The sequence below is a fragment of the Pseudochaenichthys georgianus genome, unplaced genomic scaffold, assembly GCF_902827115.2.
Source record: "Pseudochaenichthys georgianus unplaced genomic scaffold, fPseGeo1.2 scaffold_548_arrow_ctg1, whole genome shotgun sequence".
In the NCBI taxonomy this organism is placed as follows: Eukaryota; Metazoa; Chordata; class Actinopteri; order Perciformes; family Channichthyidae; genus Pseudochaenichthys; species Pseudochaenichthys georgianus.
Window position 1 is genome coordinate 83,823 of NW_027263109.1, and position 20,202 is coordinate 104,024.

The 20,202-nt window shown below is 42.7% G+C and overlaps 1 protein-coding gene across 1 annotated transcript in view; it reads right to left on the bottom strand.

The window, feature by feature from the left end:
* Nucleotides 1–5,190: 5,190 nt before the first annotated feature.
* Nucleotides 5,191–20,202, bottom strand: part of LOC117443160 (pro-neuregulin-3, membrane-bound isoform-like) — a gene marked incomplete at its 5' end in the record, with an annotated part of 62,536 nt that continues 47,524 nt past the window's right edge. The window contains 2 exons of the mRNA XM_034079110.1: nucleotides 5,191–6,886; nucleotides 18,117–18,302. Of these exons, the coding sequence (XP_033935001.1) occupies nucleotides 6,256–6,886; nucleotides 18,117–18,302 (817 nt within the window). The remainder of the gene's footprint in view (nucleotides 6,887–18,116; nucleotides 18,303–20,202) is intronic.

Here is a 20,202-nt window from a genome sequence, read left to right on the forward strand (position 1 = left end):
TAGTCCGTCTGTCTTGCTCTCGTTCTGTCTCTCGGTTCCACTTTTACTTTGGCGCGCTACCTGTCTCACTCTTTTCCGGCCCAGTGTTGCCAACTCCTTAGTAAGGAAAGTAGCTATTGGCTGTCCCAAAAGTCGCCAGAAGTCGCTAAATGACGTCATCGCCTAATTTGCATATCATGTCATGGCGGCTGTAGAAGAGAGCATGGTAGAGGGGAGTACAAAAAACGTTCCCAACCCTTCAAGGATCAAAACTTGAAACCACCGGAGTTAAATCCAGACGACAGTAGATCAGAAATGTCTCTATTCTGCAATGTAAAATTACTTTTCTGCTTTCCCGTCTTAAGCAGAACATAACTCAGAATGTATTATAGTGTGAAAGTGAGTGAAGAAACATTTACATTTTACATTTAAATCCCGCTCAAAACGAGGACGGCTTGGCAGTTGGCGCATGCGCAATTCATTTGCTGTCTCGACGCGGGGGAGTGTGGTTGTCTCCTCTCTGCTCTGACTGCAGCAGCAGCTCTGCTGCGGCGAGGCAACTGTCAGTCTGAGCGCCTGTGAGTACTATGGGAGGGAGGCGGGGCTCACGGCAGCTCGTTAACTGCAGAACAATACGTGAGTCGCCAAACACCAGAAAAGTCGCTAATAACACCATTATAAATCGTTAGTCGCTTTTGACACAAATAAGTCGCCGGAGGGTTTGGAAAGCCGCCAAATTTAACGACAAAGTCGCCAAGTTGGCAACACTGTTCCGGCCTCCAGCTTTTCCTGCTGGAGCCCGCCCCTTAGAGGTGGCGGGCGCGGACCGGTCATAGAGCCCATAGAGTTAAAGGTGGTTAATTTTACCTGTAAGATCCATAGATATAGGAGGTTCCCTAGTGGCCGTTAGCTGTACCAAAAAAATGGGGAAAAAAGTCGCGGCTTAAAGTACGGTACCTCTTTTCTTTCACACTCCAGATGAGTGTTTTATGAAATGGAAAAAGACAGATTTACCGCCATGTTAACAGGTTTTCCTCGACTCAAGATGGTTTGAGAAGCTGTCATTGGAAACTGTTTGGGAAAGAGGGAAGGCAGTTTCAACAAGCAGTATCTCTTCACCTTTTCCATTGAGAAAAACCTTCAGTTCTACTTTCGATAGAGAGTCGTGTAGTGATGACGTTTTTTTGTTGGCCGGAAGTAAGAATCACAACGGGTCCTTTGACAAAAAGCAGTTGGATTTCCCCGTAGGATTTTGGTATATTGCGGAATATAAGCTTTGTGGCCAACACACATTTATGATACTTACATGTTTTTTTCAGCATGATAATCTCCACTCTGGGACTTTGAAGCAAACATCATGTCGCCATGGCATTTAGTCGTTTATTTTGTCACTTCTTAGCAACCGCCTTTTACTGACACATACACTTACATTCTCCATTCGCGAGTGGAGTCTTTTCTGACCGTAACCCTTACACTTTAGTAGGTGACCATTACATGTATGATCTGTATGTGTAATGTGTATTTGTAAAGCGCTTTGAGAGTGCTATAATAAATATAAGGATTATTATTATTATTACTTTCAAATCACCAGCTACTTCGAGACAAGGGAACCAGACGTGGTAAAATGCTCCGTCTTTCCCGTGGGTTTAGGACACATTAATGCACCAGTACTCACCTTTTTCGGAGCCATCTCTGTTTCAAACAGTCGTCTCTTTGTGTCCCGTCACCTGAACCACGGCCCTAGCTGCCATTTGCTCTTCAAAGGACGATGATTGGTTGGTTTCACTGTGGTTCCTCGGACATTACATCGTGGATATATGTGGGATCTTTTGATATTTTCGTGTGATTTCTCAGAGAATTCGGCTGCTGTGCAAGGTACACTTTTGTATTTCTTTCCATATAAATGCATCATTCAGTTCAAACCCAATTTCCAAAGCAGAACATTTTTGCTTTTCATTGAAGTTGGTTATCTGGATGTGTATCCGTGCCGCGCTGCTGACTTCTGTGAATAGAGGAGGCCATTCAGCAGGTGACACGTTGACACTAAAACATGCATAAACGAGTAGAACATGCATGCTAACACACACACACACACACACACACACACACACACACACACACACACACACACACACACACACACACACACACACACACACACACACACACACACACACACACACACACACACACACACACACACACACACACACACACACACACACACACACACACACACACACACTCACTCCTGTTCGCAGATCAATTCAAACTGTTTAAGCCAGATTTATTTATTTGAAGCCAGAAATTGTTATACTTCCGTCTGCAAGCCGACACTCGTCTCTGGTTTATGATAATCAAAGCCCTCTTGCTAAACAGTCAGACTTAGACACAGAGACAAATACAGGGATGCAATTAAGCAGTGGAAATGCTTTAGTGAACAACACAACATGATTAAACTGGGGAGGGTTTGCCTATTTTAAAACCCTATTTCCCCTGGATGTGTTTATTGCCCGGTTCAGGTTTGATTCTGGATTTAAATAAAAACCAAAAACAGAAAATACAAGTTTGACTGTAAGAAAGAAAGCTTTCTGAATCCGTCTCTAATAAAAAGAGAACTTTTCCTATAAGTGTTCACTCTCATTATTCTTCCAACACTTCTGGTCATGTTAAACCAGCAGGATGTGAAGTCATGCAATGCTCAATCACTGACACATGTGAAGCCAATCTGAACAGAGGCTGAGAATGGAAAGCAGCCCTGAACTCGGTTTTCTCTCTTCTACGGATTAATTTCCGATGCCCAGATGTACAGGAGTACATGCCGTCGCCTTGAAGTAATACCTCATACTAATTGAAAAAAGTGAAATTGTGCGAGAGGCTCCGATGAAACATGACGTGGATAAATATTGCCGGATCATCTCAGATAACAAAACAAATCCAGGCGACGCTTGCAGACTTTTATCTGTTGAAAAGCTCATAGCCTGATTACAGTTGGTCAAAGACACACATTGTTGTCTGCACTGTGTGTGTGTACAGACGCACAACAACCCTCCATATGTCACCTGTGTGTGTTCCTGTGAGGACATAATGCAATCAAGGACATCAGTATCAAATAACCAAAGCTGTTGCGGTCGAACAATTTGATATAGAGAGAGCCTTTGGGGGCTGAATTGCACAATGGCAAACTAAATCTTTAATAAAAATAAAATAAGGAAGAAAGACAGATTTATATATGCTAGTGTGTGTGTGTGTGTGTGTGTGTGTGTTGAATAAGATGTAGCCTTGCCATTCAGGCGCTTCTTCCCAAGGATCAGCCGGTGTGAAGGATTGATTTTGCAGGTACTTTATATATCCAGAGTGTTGCGTTATTGAATCAGACCGTTCTGAACCGTAGAGAAAAAGATGGTTTAAAAAGTACGTTTTTTAAGACGCCACATTCACAACGTTCGGAAAAGGGCTGCTTGAGGTGTTCTGAAAGATATAGTTCTTATCAAAACCACAAGAGAGCTCTATAACATAGTATTTCTGAAGCAGAATCCAAGAGTAAATGTTTACGATGCAAGCCACCTGACACTTTTGCGATGGCATTAAACTGAATGTTGGTTATTTTTCACACTTCGCTTATACGATACGGTTGGCTTGTTTTCCCAAATCAAATAGTGAAATGTATCTGAAATGTTTACATTTAGTTGCAAGGACTTTGGCGGACCAAGTCCTTGATTGTTTCCTTCCTCGGTGTCTATTTTAAAAGAATATTATCATCGGTATCTTCGGTGGCCGACAAACTGCCCTAAAATGTACGTTTTATTGGCTTATTTACACGATGTCATCACATTGATTCCTTCGTGCTATAAACTAGCTAGCTAACATAGCTAACCTAATTTCAAATGATTGACAAATACAATTATGAAACAGGCTCTTTGCATGCATGTGTTTTGGCACATTTGTGTTTTAACATATGCTCAGTATTTCGAAGTGTTTTTGGTCGTTGTAGCACGTGTGTCCCCGTCGTCCACCGTACGTATCCTTCACCCTCAGTAGGAACCCCCGTTAGTATTTGACTTTCATTCAAGAGTTACTAATGAACTTAAATCCTGTCCCATATGGGTTTTGACATCAATCACAGAGTTGTATGGATGGAAACACTAATGCTACGTTCACACCGCGATGCGACGTTTGGGGGCGGCGCGATTACATGTAAAGTCAATGCAGAGACGCGATCAGACGCGAATTCGCTCCGACGGCGCGCATGAAGCGGTGGACGCGGCGCGAATCACGTGATTGAGGCTATTGAAGGGGGCCGCGTCAAACGCGAGAGTTCAATTTTTTCAACTCGAGCGTCAAATTCACGTGACGCGTTCTCGCGGAAGCCAATCAGCGGTGAGGATCTCAGCCTGCCGTCACTAACGTTCAACCAGAAAACATCAGCCGTTAGCTGTTAGCACTCAGAGCTCACAGCTCCGCATATCTGTTCAGAAACTAGACAGAAGTTAAACAAGTTCAAACCACAGACTGTCTGTGTCATGGAGGATACAGTCGCTGCTTTATTTATGTCTGTCGGCCGTTGTTGTGAGTGAGGACGGTCGGAGCATATATAACGTTAGCTTAGCCGATCTCCATTCAGAAAACGCGCATTTTAAAAGGTGTTTCTCTGCCGTCTGTCTGCAGACTTGTCAAAGCATTAATTCATGGTTTTTACTAACCGGTATCAGTATGTTGTTACGTCGGCATCATTTAGAAATTGTACTAAATTGTGTATTACAATTTAATCACGGTAAAATATGTTCATTTTGTTGTAGTCATCGAGCCAGCGCGTCTTGTTTGAATGATGCGAGTAAACACAGCTGGCAGCCGCGGTGAAACTCGAGCGATTAGAGCGAAGCGAATATTCGCATGGCGTCCCGTGTGAACGCAGCATTACTTTAGTGTATGTATAGAACGGCATTTTGAAATGAAACCATGTTTTAAAACATTATTCGTCATTGGTTTCTCCAGGCAGCGTGGTGAAGAGAGGGTACTACCTTAGATAGATATATTGGTGAATACTGGTACGAAGCCAGTTTACACCATGCGTGAAAAGGCCAACAAATAAGTGAAGTGAACCAGACTGATGTACATGCATGTTGCTTTGAGGGAGTCATAAATGTATTTGAAGCAAACAACTGAAACAACTGTTATTTTGAAAAATCTTTACCAGAATTGCAACCATTTTTTACTTTTTGTCACCAGAAACGTTTGGCTGTAAGTTAATACAGAGATTCAAAAGCTTCCAATTCATAGGATACAACATAGAGACATTTATTTGTTTCAATACCCAAAACCATGTGTTCTCCCTCCCTTCAGCCCCAAAGCAGCATTGTTCATTGATAACCGAAAATGGAAAAACAAACAAAATGTCAGATTAGTTCCACTTTCTTTATGTCCTTCCTCTGACCGTCCAACAATGAATGCACAAGTGAGTGTGTGTGCGTGTCTGTGTGAAAATACCATTTGTAAAAAAAACTAAAGTAATCTAGATTGGTTCGACCAATAGGGAGTCAGCGTCCATGTAAGCTGTCTTTAACAATCTCCCAAATCTGACCAACTGTAGAAGCTTCCAGGTTTTTTCTTCTTCTCTTGCTGCATTTCAGCACGCACGCACACGCACGCACGCACACACACACACACAAACCTCACGGCCGTGGAATTTTTTGTGTGTAAATCCTTTAAGTGTATTCTTGGCTGGGTAGACAAGTTTTTCAAAAGGTAAATCGGTGAAGAAGCTCCTTCCTTGTCGGCCATATTGGATTCTGTACAGGCTCACAGAATCGTGCGGCGATAACGAAGTCTTTCTCTTTCTCGAGAGCCGAAACCCAAACACGTGACTTGAGTTCATACAAAAACAGGGAGAAGGAGAAGAAAACAAAAGTTACATCATTCCTGTGTTCTTCAACTTTGTACTTGGTCACTTTTTGAATTCCATATATTTATATCCATATATATTTATATATATATTTATATATTCTTTTTACAGTTAAAAACACCATGGAGTTGACAGACTATTTGGTTTCTTTTTGCCTAAGTGTTTCTCTTGTTTTTGTAAATAAATGCATGTAAATATTTTTTTCTTCCATACTGTGAGTCAGTGTAAAGGCGGTCAGTGTTCCATCCGTACAGAATGCATATCACCAGCACATTTTCCATGATATTACATGTTGTTTTTTTTCAATTCGGTGTCCTACAGAACACAATAGTCTGTCAAACACTGTCAAAGTGAAAGTCCTAAATGGAGTCCTCTCATTGGCTGATTTGGCCCAGGTCTCTGTGTGATAGGCTGGGGGTGAGCAGCTGTGTTTGCGTTGGTCCGTTGCAGCTCAGCGCCCCGACACTTCCTCCATTAAGGTTCAGGAAGCAAACAGTTTCTCTGGCCTCCACTTCCTGCTTCCTGTTTGCCAACACCAACTTCCTGAGCTGCTCCTGAGCCTCCTCCAATAGCAGCGCCACTTCATCCCGCTCTTGACCAATAGCAGAGGAGCAGGAAGTAGAAGACAACGCAACAACATATGCTGCCGTTTTCTCTCTCCTTGCTTCCTTTCCTTTTCCTGAAGACATGGTCCTGGTTGCCGAGGAGACGCTGGTTTGCATACAAGACGCCTCGTTGTCGTGGTGATATTGGACGGAGGGGATGATGGGGATGGAGCAGGAGCGAAACGGAGGAGGCGGGGAGTTGCTATGACGACGTCCGGGTTTACGTAGACTTCGGGTGTAAGGATTAGGATCGATTGCACCTGAACGCACTTCCACGCTCAAAGAAGATGGCGAGGATGTCTCAAAGGAAACAGGAGGCGTTTGCATATGAAGGAAAGCATCTGTTCTGGGGTCGACACATCGAGGATCACCCTGCGTCTGACATCTCGGGAAGAAGGGGCTGGGGAATGAAGGGACACAGAAAAAAAGAAGATAATTGAGAATTTACCCTTGTTTAAAAAGCATACAAATCTATTACAAATATTGTTTTGATACCAATTCCCAACATTTTAGATGCAAGGCAAGTTTATTTATAGCACCTTTCAACACAAGGCAATTCAAAGTGCTTTACAAAAAATGAAAGACATTAAGAAAATGGCATTTAAAATCAGTCTTTAAAAAGAAAAGCTAATAAAAGAAACATTAAAAGAAAAAGTACATGGATAAAAGTTACAGTGCAGTTTAAGATGTGAATAGTTCGATTAAAAGCAGGGGCAAAAAGAAAAGTCTTCTTGCTGGATTTAAAAGTAGTCAGAGTTGAGCGGACCTGCAGGTACATATATCATTCTTGATAGCAAATGCTTTCTGCTAGATCAAATGTAACACATGTATTTTGTATTATAGTTCTTATTTACACAAAAATAATCCACTATAATAAAGATTTCCATATTCATGCTTATTTTTGGGAATTTTGATATCAAACAATCTTTTCATACACGTTTAAAAGTTAAAACAGATTTTCATTGTCAAAAGGACATAAATGTGAGGTGGTGGTCTCTTAGTATTTGTAATGTTTTTTACTTCTTCATTCAATTAGATTCAGAATATGCTTTATTCATTTAAATGTACTTCCAATCTTTTAAAGTAGATATACTTGCCAAATGAATTTCCCAATTTGGGATGAATAAAGAATATCCGACTCTAATCAAAAAAGTAAAACAAATATTGAATGCATTTCTTATTTTTTAAAGTAAATATACTTTCACAAATTTGGGTATTTAATTTGCCAACTTTTTACAAATACTTATTTCATTTTGGGATTGATGAAGTCTGTCTTATCTAACTCTGATCAAATCTAGCAGGTAAAAGAACAAAGCATTACATCATGTTTCTTTACAGATAAAAAGGCCGTGAAGTTTCAGGTTTTACAGAACACCCTTGTTTCACTTTTCTCTTATTTTTTACAGTTAAAACAGGTCACTTTGACCAGAACACCACTTAAGGGTTTAAAGGAGAAAACGTCCTCACTTCACCCAGAAGTCATTTTGTCTTTGAGTGCAGTTTCTACTAAATCGCCTTTTATTTGACTCCCACGCTGCAGAATACACCGAGGGACAGATCTACGCCCTTTGCCATCTCGCAGAGGGGGAAGATGGGCCGTGACATCTTTCTTTCATCTCTTTATATCTGAGTCCATGCACACTCGCACACACGCGAAGAGGTTACCGAGAGTTTACGTTTTATATTATTGATTTAATGAAGAATGTTCATGTAAGTTTAATTCCGTTCAGATTCAGTCAAGGACAAATTAAGTTATCGCTTGATGTCATTTCGATCTTTTAATTTCTGCTTTTTAGTTCCAGTTATGGGTCATTTGATTTGTCTGGAAATCATTTTTTTCCAACCTATTTGTGAATCCTTTCAATTGAGTCCGTCTTCTTTCCCTTTTAGTGTCATCTGTGTATCAGTATGTAGTGTCTCTACTTTAAAGAGTCCTCTCCTGCTGATGTTCAGGTGTATATCAGTATGTAGTGTCTCTACTTTAAAGAGTCCTCTCCTGCTGATGTTCAGGTGTATATCAGTATGTAGTGTCTCTACTTTAAAGAGTCCTCTCCTGCTGATGGTCAGGTGTATATCAGTATGTAGTGCCTCTACTTTAAAGAGTCCTCTCCTGCTGATGTTCAGGTGTATATCAGTATGTAGTGCCTCTACTTTAAAGAGTCCTCTCCTGCTGATGTTCAGGTGTATATCAGTATGTAGTGTCTCTACTTTAAAGAGTCCTCTCCTGCTGATGTTCAGGTGTATATCAGTATGTAGTGTCTCTACTTTAAAGAGTCCTCTCCTGCTGATGTTCAGGTGTATATCAGTATGTAGTGTCTCTACTTTAAAGAGTCCTCTCCTGCTGATGTTCAGGTGTATATCAGTATGTAGTGTCTCTACTTTAAAGAGTCCTCTCCTGCTGATGTTCAGGTGTATATCAGTATGTAGTGTCTCTACTTTAAAGAGTCCTCTCCTGCTGATGTTCAGGTGTATATCAGTATGTAGTGTCTCTACTTTAAAGAGTCCTCTCCTGCTGATGTTCAGGTGTATATCAGTATGTAGTGTCTCTACTTTAAAGAGTCCTCTCCTGCTGATGTCCAGGTGTATATCAGTATGTAGTGTCTCTACTTTAAAGAGTCCTCTCCTGCTGATGTCCAGGTGTATATCAGTATGTAGTGTCTCTACTTTAAAGAGTCCTCTCCTGCTGATGTCCAGGTGTATATCAGTATGTAGTGTCTCTACTTTAAAGAGTCCTCTTCTGCTGATGTTCAGGTGTATATCAGTGTGTAGTGTCTCTACTTTAAAGAGTCCTCTCCTGCTGATGTTCAGGTGTATATCAGTATGTAGTGTCTCTACTTTAAAGAGTCCTCTCCCGCTGATGTTCAGGTGTATATCAGTATGTAGTGTCTCTACTTTAAAGAGTCCTCTCCCGCTGATTTTCAGGTGTATATCAGTGTGTAGTGTCTCTACTTTAAAGAGTCCTCTCCTTCTGATGTTCAGGTGTATATCAGTATGTAGTGTCTCTACTTTAAAGAGTCCTCTCCCGCTGATGTTCAGGTGTATATCAGTATGTAGTGTCTCTACTTTAAAGAGTCCTCTCCCGCTGATGTTCAGGTGTATATCAGTGTGTAGTGTCTCTACTTTAAAGAGTCCTCTCCTGCTGATGTTCAGGTGTATATCAGTATGTAGTGTCTGTACTTTAAAGAGTCCTCTCCCGCTGATGTTCAGGTGTATATCAGTATGTAGTGTCTCTACTTTAAAGAGTCCTCTCCCGCTGATGTTCAGGTGTATATCAGTATGTAGTGTCTCTACTTTAAAGAGTCCTCTCCCGCTGATGTTCAGGTGTATATCAGTATGTAGTGTCTCTACTTTAAAGAGTCCTCTCCTGCTGATGTTCAGGTGTATATCAGTATGTAGTGTCTCTACTTTAAAGAGTCCTCTCCTGCTGATGTTCAGGTGTATATCAGTATGTAGTGTCTCTACTTTAAAGAGTCCTCTCCTGCTGATATTCAGGTGTATATCAGTATGTAGTGTCTCTACTTTAAAGAGTCCTCTCCTGCTGATGTTCAGGTGTATATCAGTATGTAGTGTCTCTACTTTAAAGAGTCCTCTCCTGCTGATGTTCAGGTGTATATCCGTATGTAGTGTCTCTACTTTAAAGAGTCCTCTCCTGCTGATGTTCAGGTGTATATCAGTATGTAGTGTCTCTACTTTAAAGAGTCCTCTCCTGCTGATGTTCAGGTGTATATCAGTATGTAGTGTCTCTACTTTAAAGAGTCCTCTCCTGCTGATGTCCAGGTGTATATCAGTATGTAGTGTCTCTACTTTAAAGAGTCCTCTCCTGCTGATGTTCAGGTGTATATCAGTATGTAGTGTCTCTACTTTAAAGAGTCCTCTCCTGCTGATGTTCAGGTGTATATCAGTATGTAGTGTCTCTACTTTAAAGAGTCCTCTCCTGCTGATGTTCAGGTGTATATCCGTATGTAGTGTCTCTACTTTAAAGAGTCCTCTCCTGCTGATGTTCAGGTGTATATCAGTATGTAGTGTCTCTACTTTAAAGAGTCCTCTCCTGCTGATGTTCAGGTGTATATCCGTATGTAGTGTCTCTACTTTAAAGAGTCCTCTCCTGCTGATGTTCAGGTGTATATCAGTATGTAGTGTCTCTACTTTAAAGAGTCCTCTCCTGCTGATGTTCAGGTGTATATCAGTATGTAGTGCCTCTACTTTAAAGAGTCCTCTCCTGCTGATGTTCAGGTGTATATCCGTATGTAGTGTCTCTACTTTAAAGAGTCCTCTCCTGCTGATGTTCAGGTGTATATCAGTATGTAGTGTCTCTACATGTCTCCACGCTTTAATGTTCAAAAAGCTCTTTATTCTTCTCATACTGCCTGTGCTGCAGCACCTCTTTTCACCCTCTGTCTGCTCTGATTGGTTAGCTGGCCGGCTCTGTTGTGATTGGTCAACCCCTTAGAGATGTCCCGCCCCTTAGCTGATCATGTACAGAGGCTCATCACCTTTTAAAGTCCCTGATGTTGTTCCAGCTACTTTTTGCCACGTCTCGTTCTGTCAGCGTTTCCCTCTGATGGCGTGTCGTCTGTATTTCGGTCGAGTCTCTGATCTGTATCCTGACATAACTTCACTGAGCCCAGACATAATCTCTCTCTTTCGAAGACTGACCGTGCCCTTCGGTGTTATCAGAGTCTCGATCCAGCTGCATTCTCATTATCTTTGCGTAATATCTCATAATCCTCCACAAAGGCTATCTTTTTCTGCCATGACAAACACCCTTGTAACACCTCATCTCGCGCTCCATCAATAGCAATGGGCGGAGAAGGTGGGGTTTTCCTGGTGACTCAAAGGAAATCACTTCGTCCTTTTATCGCCGCAGTTATTGTTTTCCTCGCCAAAAAAACCCCACAGTGGAGATTTAGCTTGACCACAGAGAAGGATCCCGGCAGCGATAAGAGAAGATGATGCGAGGGTGCTAATTCCCGAGATAACATTCACAGACAAATATCTTTTTTGATGCGTTGAAACCATAGACTGTATATATAATATCGCTTTAAGCGTGCCGAGCCGTGCGGGGCCTGTTTTTGGTTGCACTTCCACTTGGCCTAGTTTTGGCCCGGGGCGACTTTTTCACCTTTTTTCTGGCCCGACTAAATCGTGGTTCTCGGGCCAGGAACAACCAGGCGGAGTCGGGCTGAGTATGCTAAACTAGAGAGAGAATCGCTGGCAAGGGAGCTACAACTACAACAAGATGAACATATTTGACCGTGATTAAATTGTAATACACGTTTCTAAATGATGCCGAAGTAACAACACACTGATACCGGTTAGTAAAAACCATGAATTAACGCTTTGACAAGTCTGCAGACAGACGGCAGAGAAACACCTTTTAAAATGCGTGTTTTCTGAATGGAGATCGGCTAAGCTAACGTTATATATGCTCCGACCGTCCACACTCACAGCAACGGCCTACAGACATAAATAAACCAGCGACTGTATTCACCATGACACAGACAGTCTGTGGTTTGGACTTGTTTAACTTCTGTCTAGTTTCTGAACAGATATGAGGAGCTGTGAGCTCTGAGGGCTAACAGCTAACGGCTGTGTTGTTTTTCTGGGGCTCTCATTGAAGATGAAGTCACGGCTCCGCCTACACTGCGTTACTATAGCAACTACCCCAGTTCCTAAACTGTAATGGCAGCGCAGCATAAAGTGAGCCGGGCCTAATAAGGCCTAACCAAACCGAGTTTGCCGCTCGGTTGAAACACAATCAGATTGCACACATCTATGAAGCACAGTTCAAATATAAACCCCGGAGCGACGGGGAGGGGTTTTACACACAGAGTGTGTGCAAGTGAGGTGAGATAAGTTGCTGCTGTTTACAGGAGCTCATTCCAAGCACAAGTGTTAACAGCCCTGTTCATCAATCCTTCTGAAAGCGTATCAATACATCTCATCTGTTCGCTGCCGAGTGAAGTCTTGATGCAGCAACATGTTCCAGAGACTCGTTTATACAGGAGCCATATGTTAAAATGTATAATTTGATATATTATGTGTGTAGATATATCTGAACATTGTAATTCTTTGTTATTACTATTATTATATCATTTATTTAAACCAGCCGTTGTAACCGCAGCTGCTTGTAATTTGAAGAGAAAAGAATCACGGAGCAATATCGTTTTTTGACCTTTGAAAATATTTCTTTGTACCGATATATTTTGTTTGTTAAGTAAAGAGTCAACCAAACTTTCCTGAGACGTATTGTTGTTGGAGTTAAGCTTATTGCTACCTGTTGATATATACATTTTTGGATTAGACAGACCTACACATACATATTGACATGTACGCCTACATTCAACTTAAAGGGGACCTATCATGCAAAATGCACTTTTGTACGTCTTTCATACATGAAGATGTGTCCCCGGTGTGTCAGAAAACACAACCCTCTCTTTTCCCCCGTACCCAAATCTCTAAAAACGGGGAACAACGGATCTGATTATTATTTGAATTGTTCTGACGTCAGAAAAGGGGTGCTCCGCCTATACGGGCAACTCCCAACCTATCAGGGGAATGAGTGACCGCTCGAAAGCGCTAGAGACGATGTAGTACATATGCCAGGCCTGTAGGTGGCGCTGTAGTACATATGCCAGGCATGTAAGGTGGCACTGTAGTACATATGCCAGGCCTGTAGGTGGCGCTGTAGTACATATGCCAGGCCTGTAGGTGGTGCCTGTAGGTGGCGCTGTAGTACATATGCCAGGCCTGTAGGTGGCGCTGTAGTACATATGCCAGGCCTGTAGGTGGCGCTGTAGTACATATGCCAGGCCTGTAGGTGGCGCTGTAGTACATATGCCAGGTCTGTAGGTGGCGCTGTAGTACATATGACAGGCCTGTAGGTGGCGCTGTAGTACATATGCCAGGCCTGTAGGTGGCAGCTGTAGTACATATGCCAGGCCTGTAGGTGGCACTGTAGTACATATGCCAGGCCTGTAGGTGGCGCTGTAGTACATATGCCAGGCCTGTAGGTGGCGCTGTAGTACATATGCCAGGCCTGTAGGTGGCGCTGTAGTACATATGCCAGGCCTGTAGGTGGCGCTGTAGTACATATGCCAGGCCTGTAGGTGGTGCTGTAGTACATATGCCAGGCCTGTAGGTGGCGCTGTAGTACATATGCCAGGCCTGTAGGTGGTGCTGTAGTACATATGCCAGGCCTGTATGTGGCGCTGTAGTACATATGCCAGGCCTGTAGGTGGCGCTGTAGTACATATGCCAGGCCTGTAGGTGGCGCTGTAGTACATATGCCAGGCCTGTAGGTGGCGCTGTAGTACATATGCCAGGCCTGTAGGTGGCGCTGTAGTACATATGCCAGGTCTGTAGGTGGCGCTGTAGTACATATGCCAGGCCTGTAGGTGGCGCTGTAGTACATATGCCAGGCCTGTAGGTGGCGCTGTAGTCTGCCACAAAAGCAGAATCAGCCCCTGCAAAAACAGGGCTGGAAAAGAGCAAATAGAGCGAAATGAGGCATGGCTAACTTGCATGATCTGTTTGGTATTTTGTTTTATATTGGTTTGGCCCTACAATATATGTTTCAAATATAGCATGATAGGTCCACTTTAATATTATTGACTCAACTAACAACACAGTTATGTGAGATTTGTTGACACATTCAATTAAAGCCAACGTTTCAGTTGTTTCCCCGTCTTACTGAAGGCTGCCCGGTATCGCAAAAACGAGCGAGGGAGAAAATGTATGTTTCTGTAGAAATACTGTGGAGGAAAAATACAGAAATGCGTGCTGTGCCTCCATCAGCCATTTTGGAGACAGCTTTATCTTAAAATAGAAGAAACAACACAGGACATTCTGTCTCCCTGTCAGCCATTTTGTTGAGATAACTCGAGGCTTCTCTAACAGGCAGCGAATAGAGCGGGCCGACCTTTCTTTTAAAGCCGTTTTCTAACTGTCATGTGCTATCTGCACACTGCTCTATCACTTCCTTTCACTGCCGCCGTTTCTTTCTTCTCTTACTATAGTTACTAACACTTTCCTTCTGTGTCAGAATGGATTCAAACTGCTCGTCTCTCTCCGTTTTCTCCATTTCTCTCCGTCTCTCTGCAGCTCTCCCTCACTTGCTATGCAGTCATGGCCAAGTACAGTATCACCATGGCAACTCAGTCTACCATGCTTTGTGAGAGGGAGTCCGCCTGTTTATCTGCCGCTATGTGAAATCGTGCATTAGGGAACGAGTGGGTAGGTGTGCAGGGACTTTTTAAAAGGAGCATGAACTCTTGCCATTTAGCAAAACCTCTCCATGTGTTCGTCATGAGCTAAAATGTGCAGCAGCTGTTCATGAATTCCTTTTATCAATTTTTATTCTGTGCTATGACATGCAAACACAGTGTATGGCAGCATTTGGGCAGCAAAGGACACTCCAGTGACATGTTGGCTCCCCAGAGAGTGACTTCCATTGACCGGAGAACAACGCTATTTGACCAGAGGACATATGGACCAGTCATGGCCAAGTAAAACATTTCTGGTCCAACCAAAGGATCCTGAAGTCGTGCATTAGTGACTGACTAGTGAGTAGGTGTGCAAGGGACTTTTTAAAAGGGGCATGACCTCTTGCCATTTAGCAAAACCTCTCCATTTGTTTGTCATCAGCTAAAATGTGCAGCAGCTGTTCATGAATGCTTTATTTTATAAAAAGGGGGATTGTTACGATGTGCTATGAAATGCGAATACACTGTATGGCAGCATTTGGGCAGCTGAGGACTCTTCTATCAGAAGACATGTTGGTTGACCAGAGAGTAACTTTGATGACCAGAGAACAACACCATTTGACCAAAAGTAAGGACACGTCCTAGTAAAACATACCTGGTCCAACCAGTGGTTGCGTTTGACTTTTTCGTTGTCCGATCGTACAATTTCCGTCATAATCCGTTATTATCCGTCATTTTATTGTTCATGTTTTAATGATGAGATGAGACATATTTAATATTTATGTTTGGGTACTGAGCAGCAAATGTTCATTCATTCATGTTTTAATGATTCATACAGAGCTTCTAAGGACATGGAGAAACAGAAAGATGAACACACCGACCGTGTGGTCACTTTCCATGCCAACACGAACATGAAGGATTTATTTGTTCCTGACAGACAGCAGAGGGGGCAGGGGCCGCTAACAACACCTCGACCACTGGGCCTCAACAGGCGAATATGAACCATGCCATCGTTTTAAATGAGACGATTACAATCAGAATATGAACAAAACATTTACAAGAACAACTCAATGGACCTGCTGTCGCCTGAACGCTGATCTCTGCATCGCCGTGCCCCCTCGGACAAATCCGTTACTCATCTTCTCTACAGATGTCGCAGAACATTCTGCCATCTCCCCCCTCAGCCACTAAACTCTGGCTCCCACTGAACCCGGTACTCCCGCTTCAACTCCTTGCCACTTGCTCGCCTCTCTGCCGCTGGCTGAACGCTGTCAGTTTTAGTCTTACTGGCTTGTCCTCCATCGCCCACCGCATCAATCCCTCTTTCACCTCGTTTATCCACATCATCACAATCACTGGGCTTATTACAAAAGCTTCGGACGATCAGCTGCCGTGACATTTTGCGGTTGCTAAAGCCGGTTAAACAACGAGGTCAAAAACAAGACTAGACAATAGCTACTTAATATACACACACTCGCCACCAACTGGACAGGGGTGTGACTGACTACATAATAGTTACAGACTACAGTAGATCGCCCTCAGTCGACCTGGCCTCTAAGGATGTGATATAATGTGGGCCGCTGGTGGACATGTTGGCGCTGTTCCGAGTTGTGTTCTAATCCGTCAAAATGACTGCTTTCAGATTTTTCCGTCATTGTTAGAAAATATCCGTCATTGATGGAAAATATTCGGTTAAGGCGACCTCTGGGTCCAACCAAAGGATCCTGAACCTGACTAGAAGATATTTTTGTTGACCAGAAAGCGCTTGGACTGACCAGAAAGCAGTCGGGTTAAACCAAAGGCAGCAGGCCAGTCTGGAGGACACCTGACCTGTGAGCACTCGGATCATATGGACACTTGGGCGACCAGAGGACACTTGGGAAGCTTGAGAAGAGCTCTTCCGTTGAGGAGATGCACACTTAACACGCTCAAGTGGCCTAAACACAGAAAAGAGGGACTGACTTTAGATGGCTGTCAACATTGTGAAGCGAACCAGCTAACGGTGCTAACAGGGCAAAGAAATGGCTAACAGTGTTTGAAGAAAACGGAGGGTGGTTACTCCTCAGCCGCTACTATATCTTTACACAACACAACGTTGTTTATGTATTAATGTCCTGCATATCTAGTGTAACCTTAATAAGACTGAGGCTGAAAGGGAATCGGATTCGGCCTCCGTGTGCAAACCACTGAATCCACTAAATGCCTATAAACACGTCTAGCATTCTGACTCTATAGTATGTGGGAGTTTCTTTCTTTTTTTGCCCAGCCATAGCTTCCTGCTCGTCCTCTTTCTATTAGTATGCATGTAGGTCATGTGGAGCTTTATCTTCAGCCAGGACCGCCGGGACCTGAGCGCCTGAAGAGAGGCTTTCTAGTCCAGGTGGGTACAAAAAACGGACTCACAACACACCAACAATGAAGACAATCGCTCACACTGATCAATATTTAGATGGCAAGATTTAAACGGGGACTTTTGCATTGAAAAGCCGAGAGTCATGATTTATCTCAGGCTTGACACGATGTCTGACGAGAGAGAAGAATCTGGATGCGCATCGTGTCCTTAAAAAGCACGAGAAGCAGTTCCTCTGAACTCGTGCCACTGCGCTGCAGACCACTACATAACGTGACCTTGTTTTTATCTTCGCTCAGCAGATTGGAAACTAAGCGATGGGGGCTTGGGGATTAAAGAAGGTTGGAAAAAAGAGAGGAATAAAGCACTATATAGATATTTTTTTGTTGTTAAAAGACAATCACAGCAATGCCTTTGAAATATCCACTCCTGAAATGAAATCCAAAGCTCTGTCCACTGCATTTTTCAGTTAGTGGCTTTCATTGAAATGACTCAGCACATGGAGGATGTACAGCAAAGGGAAGAAAGACGGGATAAAACCTTTAAAATGTTCTTGATTCTTAAGCTGTAATTCCATCTAAACCAGTCTTGGTCTGTCTGCATTGCAAGAGCCGGCAAACACAGTAAGCTTCAGCGGACTATTCGTCAAAACTAGATTTCTATTTTTATGATGAAGCTGTGTCAATACTTTCAAGTTGAATATATATCTCCTTTAACCAGGTAGAAGTCTCATTGAGATTCAAATATCTTTGTTAACAGCCACCTGGCCAAGTGGGCAGCTTGAACACAGTTTCAACATTAACCAGTCCATAGAAGTGGGAAGTAGTGGAGTACAAATACTTATGGGTACTTTAAGTACATTTTGAAGCCGCTTTACTTTTACTGGAGTAAAGAAGTTTAGTTAGTAGCCTACTTCTACTTTTACCAGAGTATTTTTAAACACGAGTAGGCCTATCTGTACTTCTACTTGAGTAAAGGATGTGGTACTTAAATGCAAATAAAATAAACTATTATAAAACATTAAAAACTGGCACAATTAAACACATTGTAATCGATCCTTCAGGACGTTCCCTCACCCTCTCTGCGCCTCAGCCTCCCGCTCAGAAGAGTCCACTTCCTGAAGGTGTTGGTAGGCGGGGCCTGAATACTTGGATCCTCCAATCGGATTCAGCCTTCCCCTCGGGATGGGCGGGGTCCTGCGAGGAGCCGACCAATGGGAGGCCCGGGTTCTCTGATCCGGGCTGTGAGACAGGGAACCACTTCTAGGAATACAGAGAAGAAGCCAAAACATATTCATTACGGTTTATCATACTATTACCAGACGATATCTGGTTTGCTTACTGCACATATTTTCTATTTTATTGCATTCTATTTCAATGTAAATTACTGCTTTATTTTCTATTTTGCTATCTTTCTTCTTATTTTTTGTAATGTTATTATAGTGTTCTTAAAATAGGTCGCTATGCACCTAGGGGTGCAACAACTAATCGACTTAATCGATTAAAATCGATTACCAAATTAGTTGCCAACTAATTCAGTCGTCGATTCGTTGGTGACGTCATCACGTGTGTTTTACGCCCCGTTAAGCTCTAACTTTATTGGTCTTTGTATCGGTACTGGAGACATTTAAAAAATATATGTCATGTAGTATTGCTACATAGACATTATATCGCAGTCTCAGTGTCGCCAACTCGTTTCTAATATGCAAAAAGGCAAACAAATGCGTCTGTGATGTATTTTCGATCTTTCTCTCCCCCGCCTGCTTGCGAGGGGGCGGGGCAGTTTACACACGGGCAGCTGCAACATGCAGCAACACACACACGTGGGAGATGGCGGAGAGAACGCGCTCCGAGGTGGTTAAACTTTACCCGTCTCGATGTGGAGAATGCTCGTTACCAAAAGTGGAATAAGAGTTTAGCATGTAAGGGCGGTAACACGAGCTATTTGTCTAAACATTTATCAAAAGTGCTCCACATCCAGACGGAGGAATGCACCGGGTTCCACTGTCTTTCTAGCAGCTCTGCAGCCCCGTCCAGAGGAACGCTTTCAGTCAGGTGTTATGTATGCTAGCAGCAACACACGGAGTAACTACATTATACAAACATAATGATTAGAGGTAACAGAGTTATTTGCGGACTGTTGGTGACAGAGCCTTCAGTGTGGCATCCCCCACCCTCTGGAACTCTCTCCCCCCCGAAATCCGCAGCGCCCCAACCCTGGACATTTTCAAAAAAGCCCTCAAAACGCACCTTTTTACCGAGGCTTTCCCCACTGTATAGTTAGTTTCATAGGTTTATTTGTCCGCTACTTCCCCCCCCCACTCCCTTAACCTGTCTGCCTTTTTAAAACTTTCTAAAAGTTGATGGCTAAATAAGAGAGTTTGAGAAATTGTGCAAGGCATACAGTAATAGTCCGAATAGTTGATTAATCGTTTCATTAATCGATAGATTAATCGATTATCAAATTAGTCGTTTGTTGCAGCCCTATATGCACCACGACACCAGGTCAAATCCTCGTTCGTGGTAACCTACTTGGTAACAAACCTGATTCTGTTTCTGATTATCTGACAGAATATCTTATTAGGTGTTTAACTTGTGGAATATGTGGCTGTCCATATGGAGATGTGTGTGATAGTTGACTGGATTTGAGTGGGTTCATCAGGAGCGCAGGTCGCATGCAGCTTCAGGCACATCGTATAGATGGATTGTTGCTAATCTTTCTGTTTGTTCATTGGTTTCGCTTCATGGAGTTGCCACTGTTGCTGGTTCTGTTTGGATACAACTGCAATTTGGATTAGTTCCATTTATCTTTTTTCATTGGGCTCTGACAGTCCTCCATTTTTAGATTGATATTTTTTAGAATTAATCTGTGCAAAGCGGGTTGAGGTAAGCTTTCTGTTGCTCTGTTTGGGATTTACGACGTTTTGTAAATCAGTGAACATTAATCAAACTAGTTTGTATCATAAAACCTGCAAAGCTACCCGGTGGTTTGTATATTGGCACCTTTCTGGGTTTCTTTGCAAAAGTACTCGGATCTTGTAGTAAAGTAGAAGTACTTAGATCTTGTACTTGAGTAAAAGTAGAAGTACTCAGATCTTGTAGTAAAAGTAGAAGTACTCAGATCTTGTTCTTGAGTAAAAGTAGAAGTACTCAGATCTTGTTC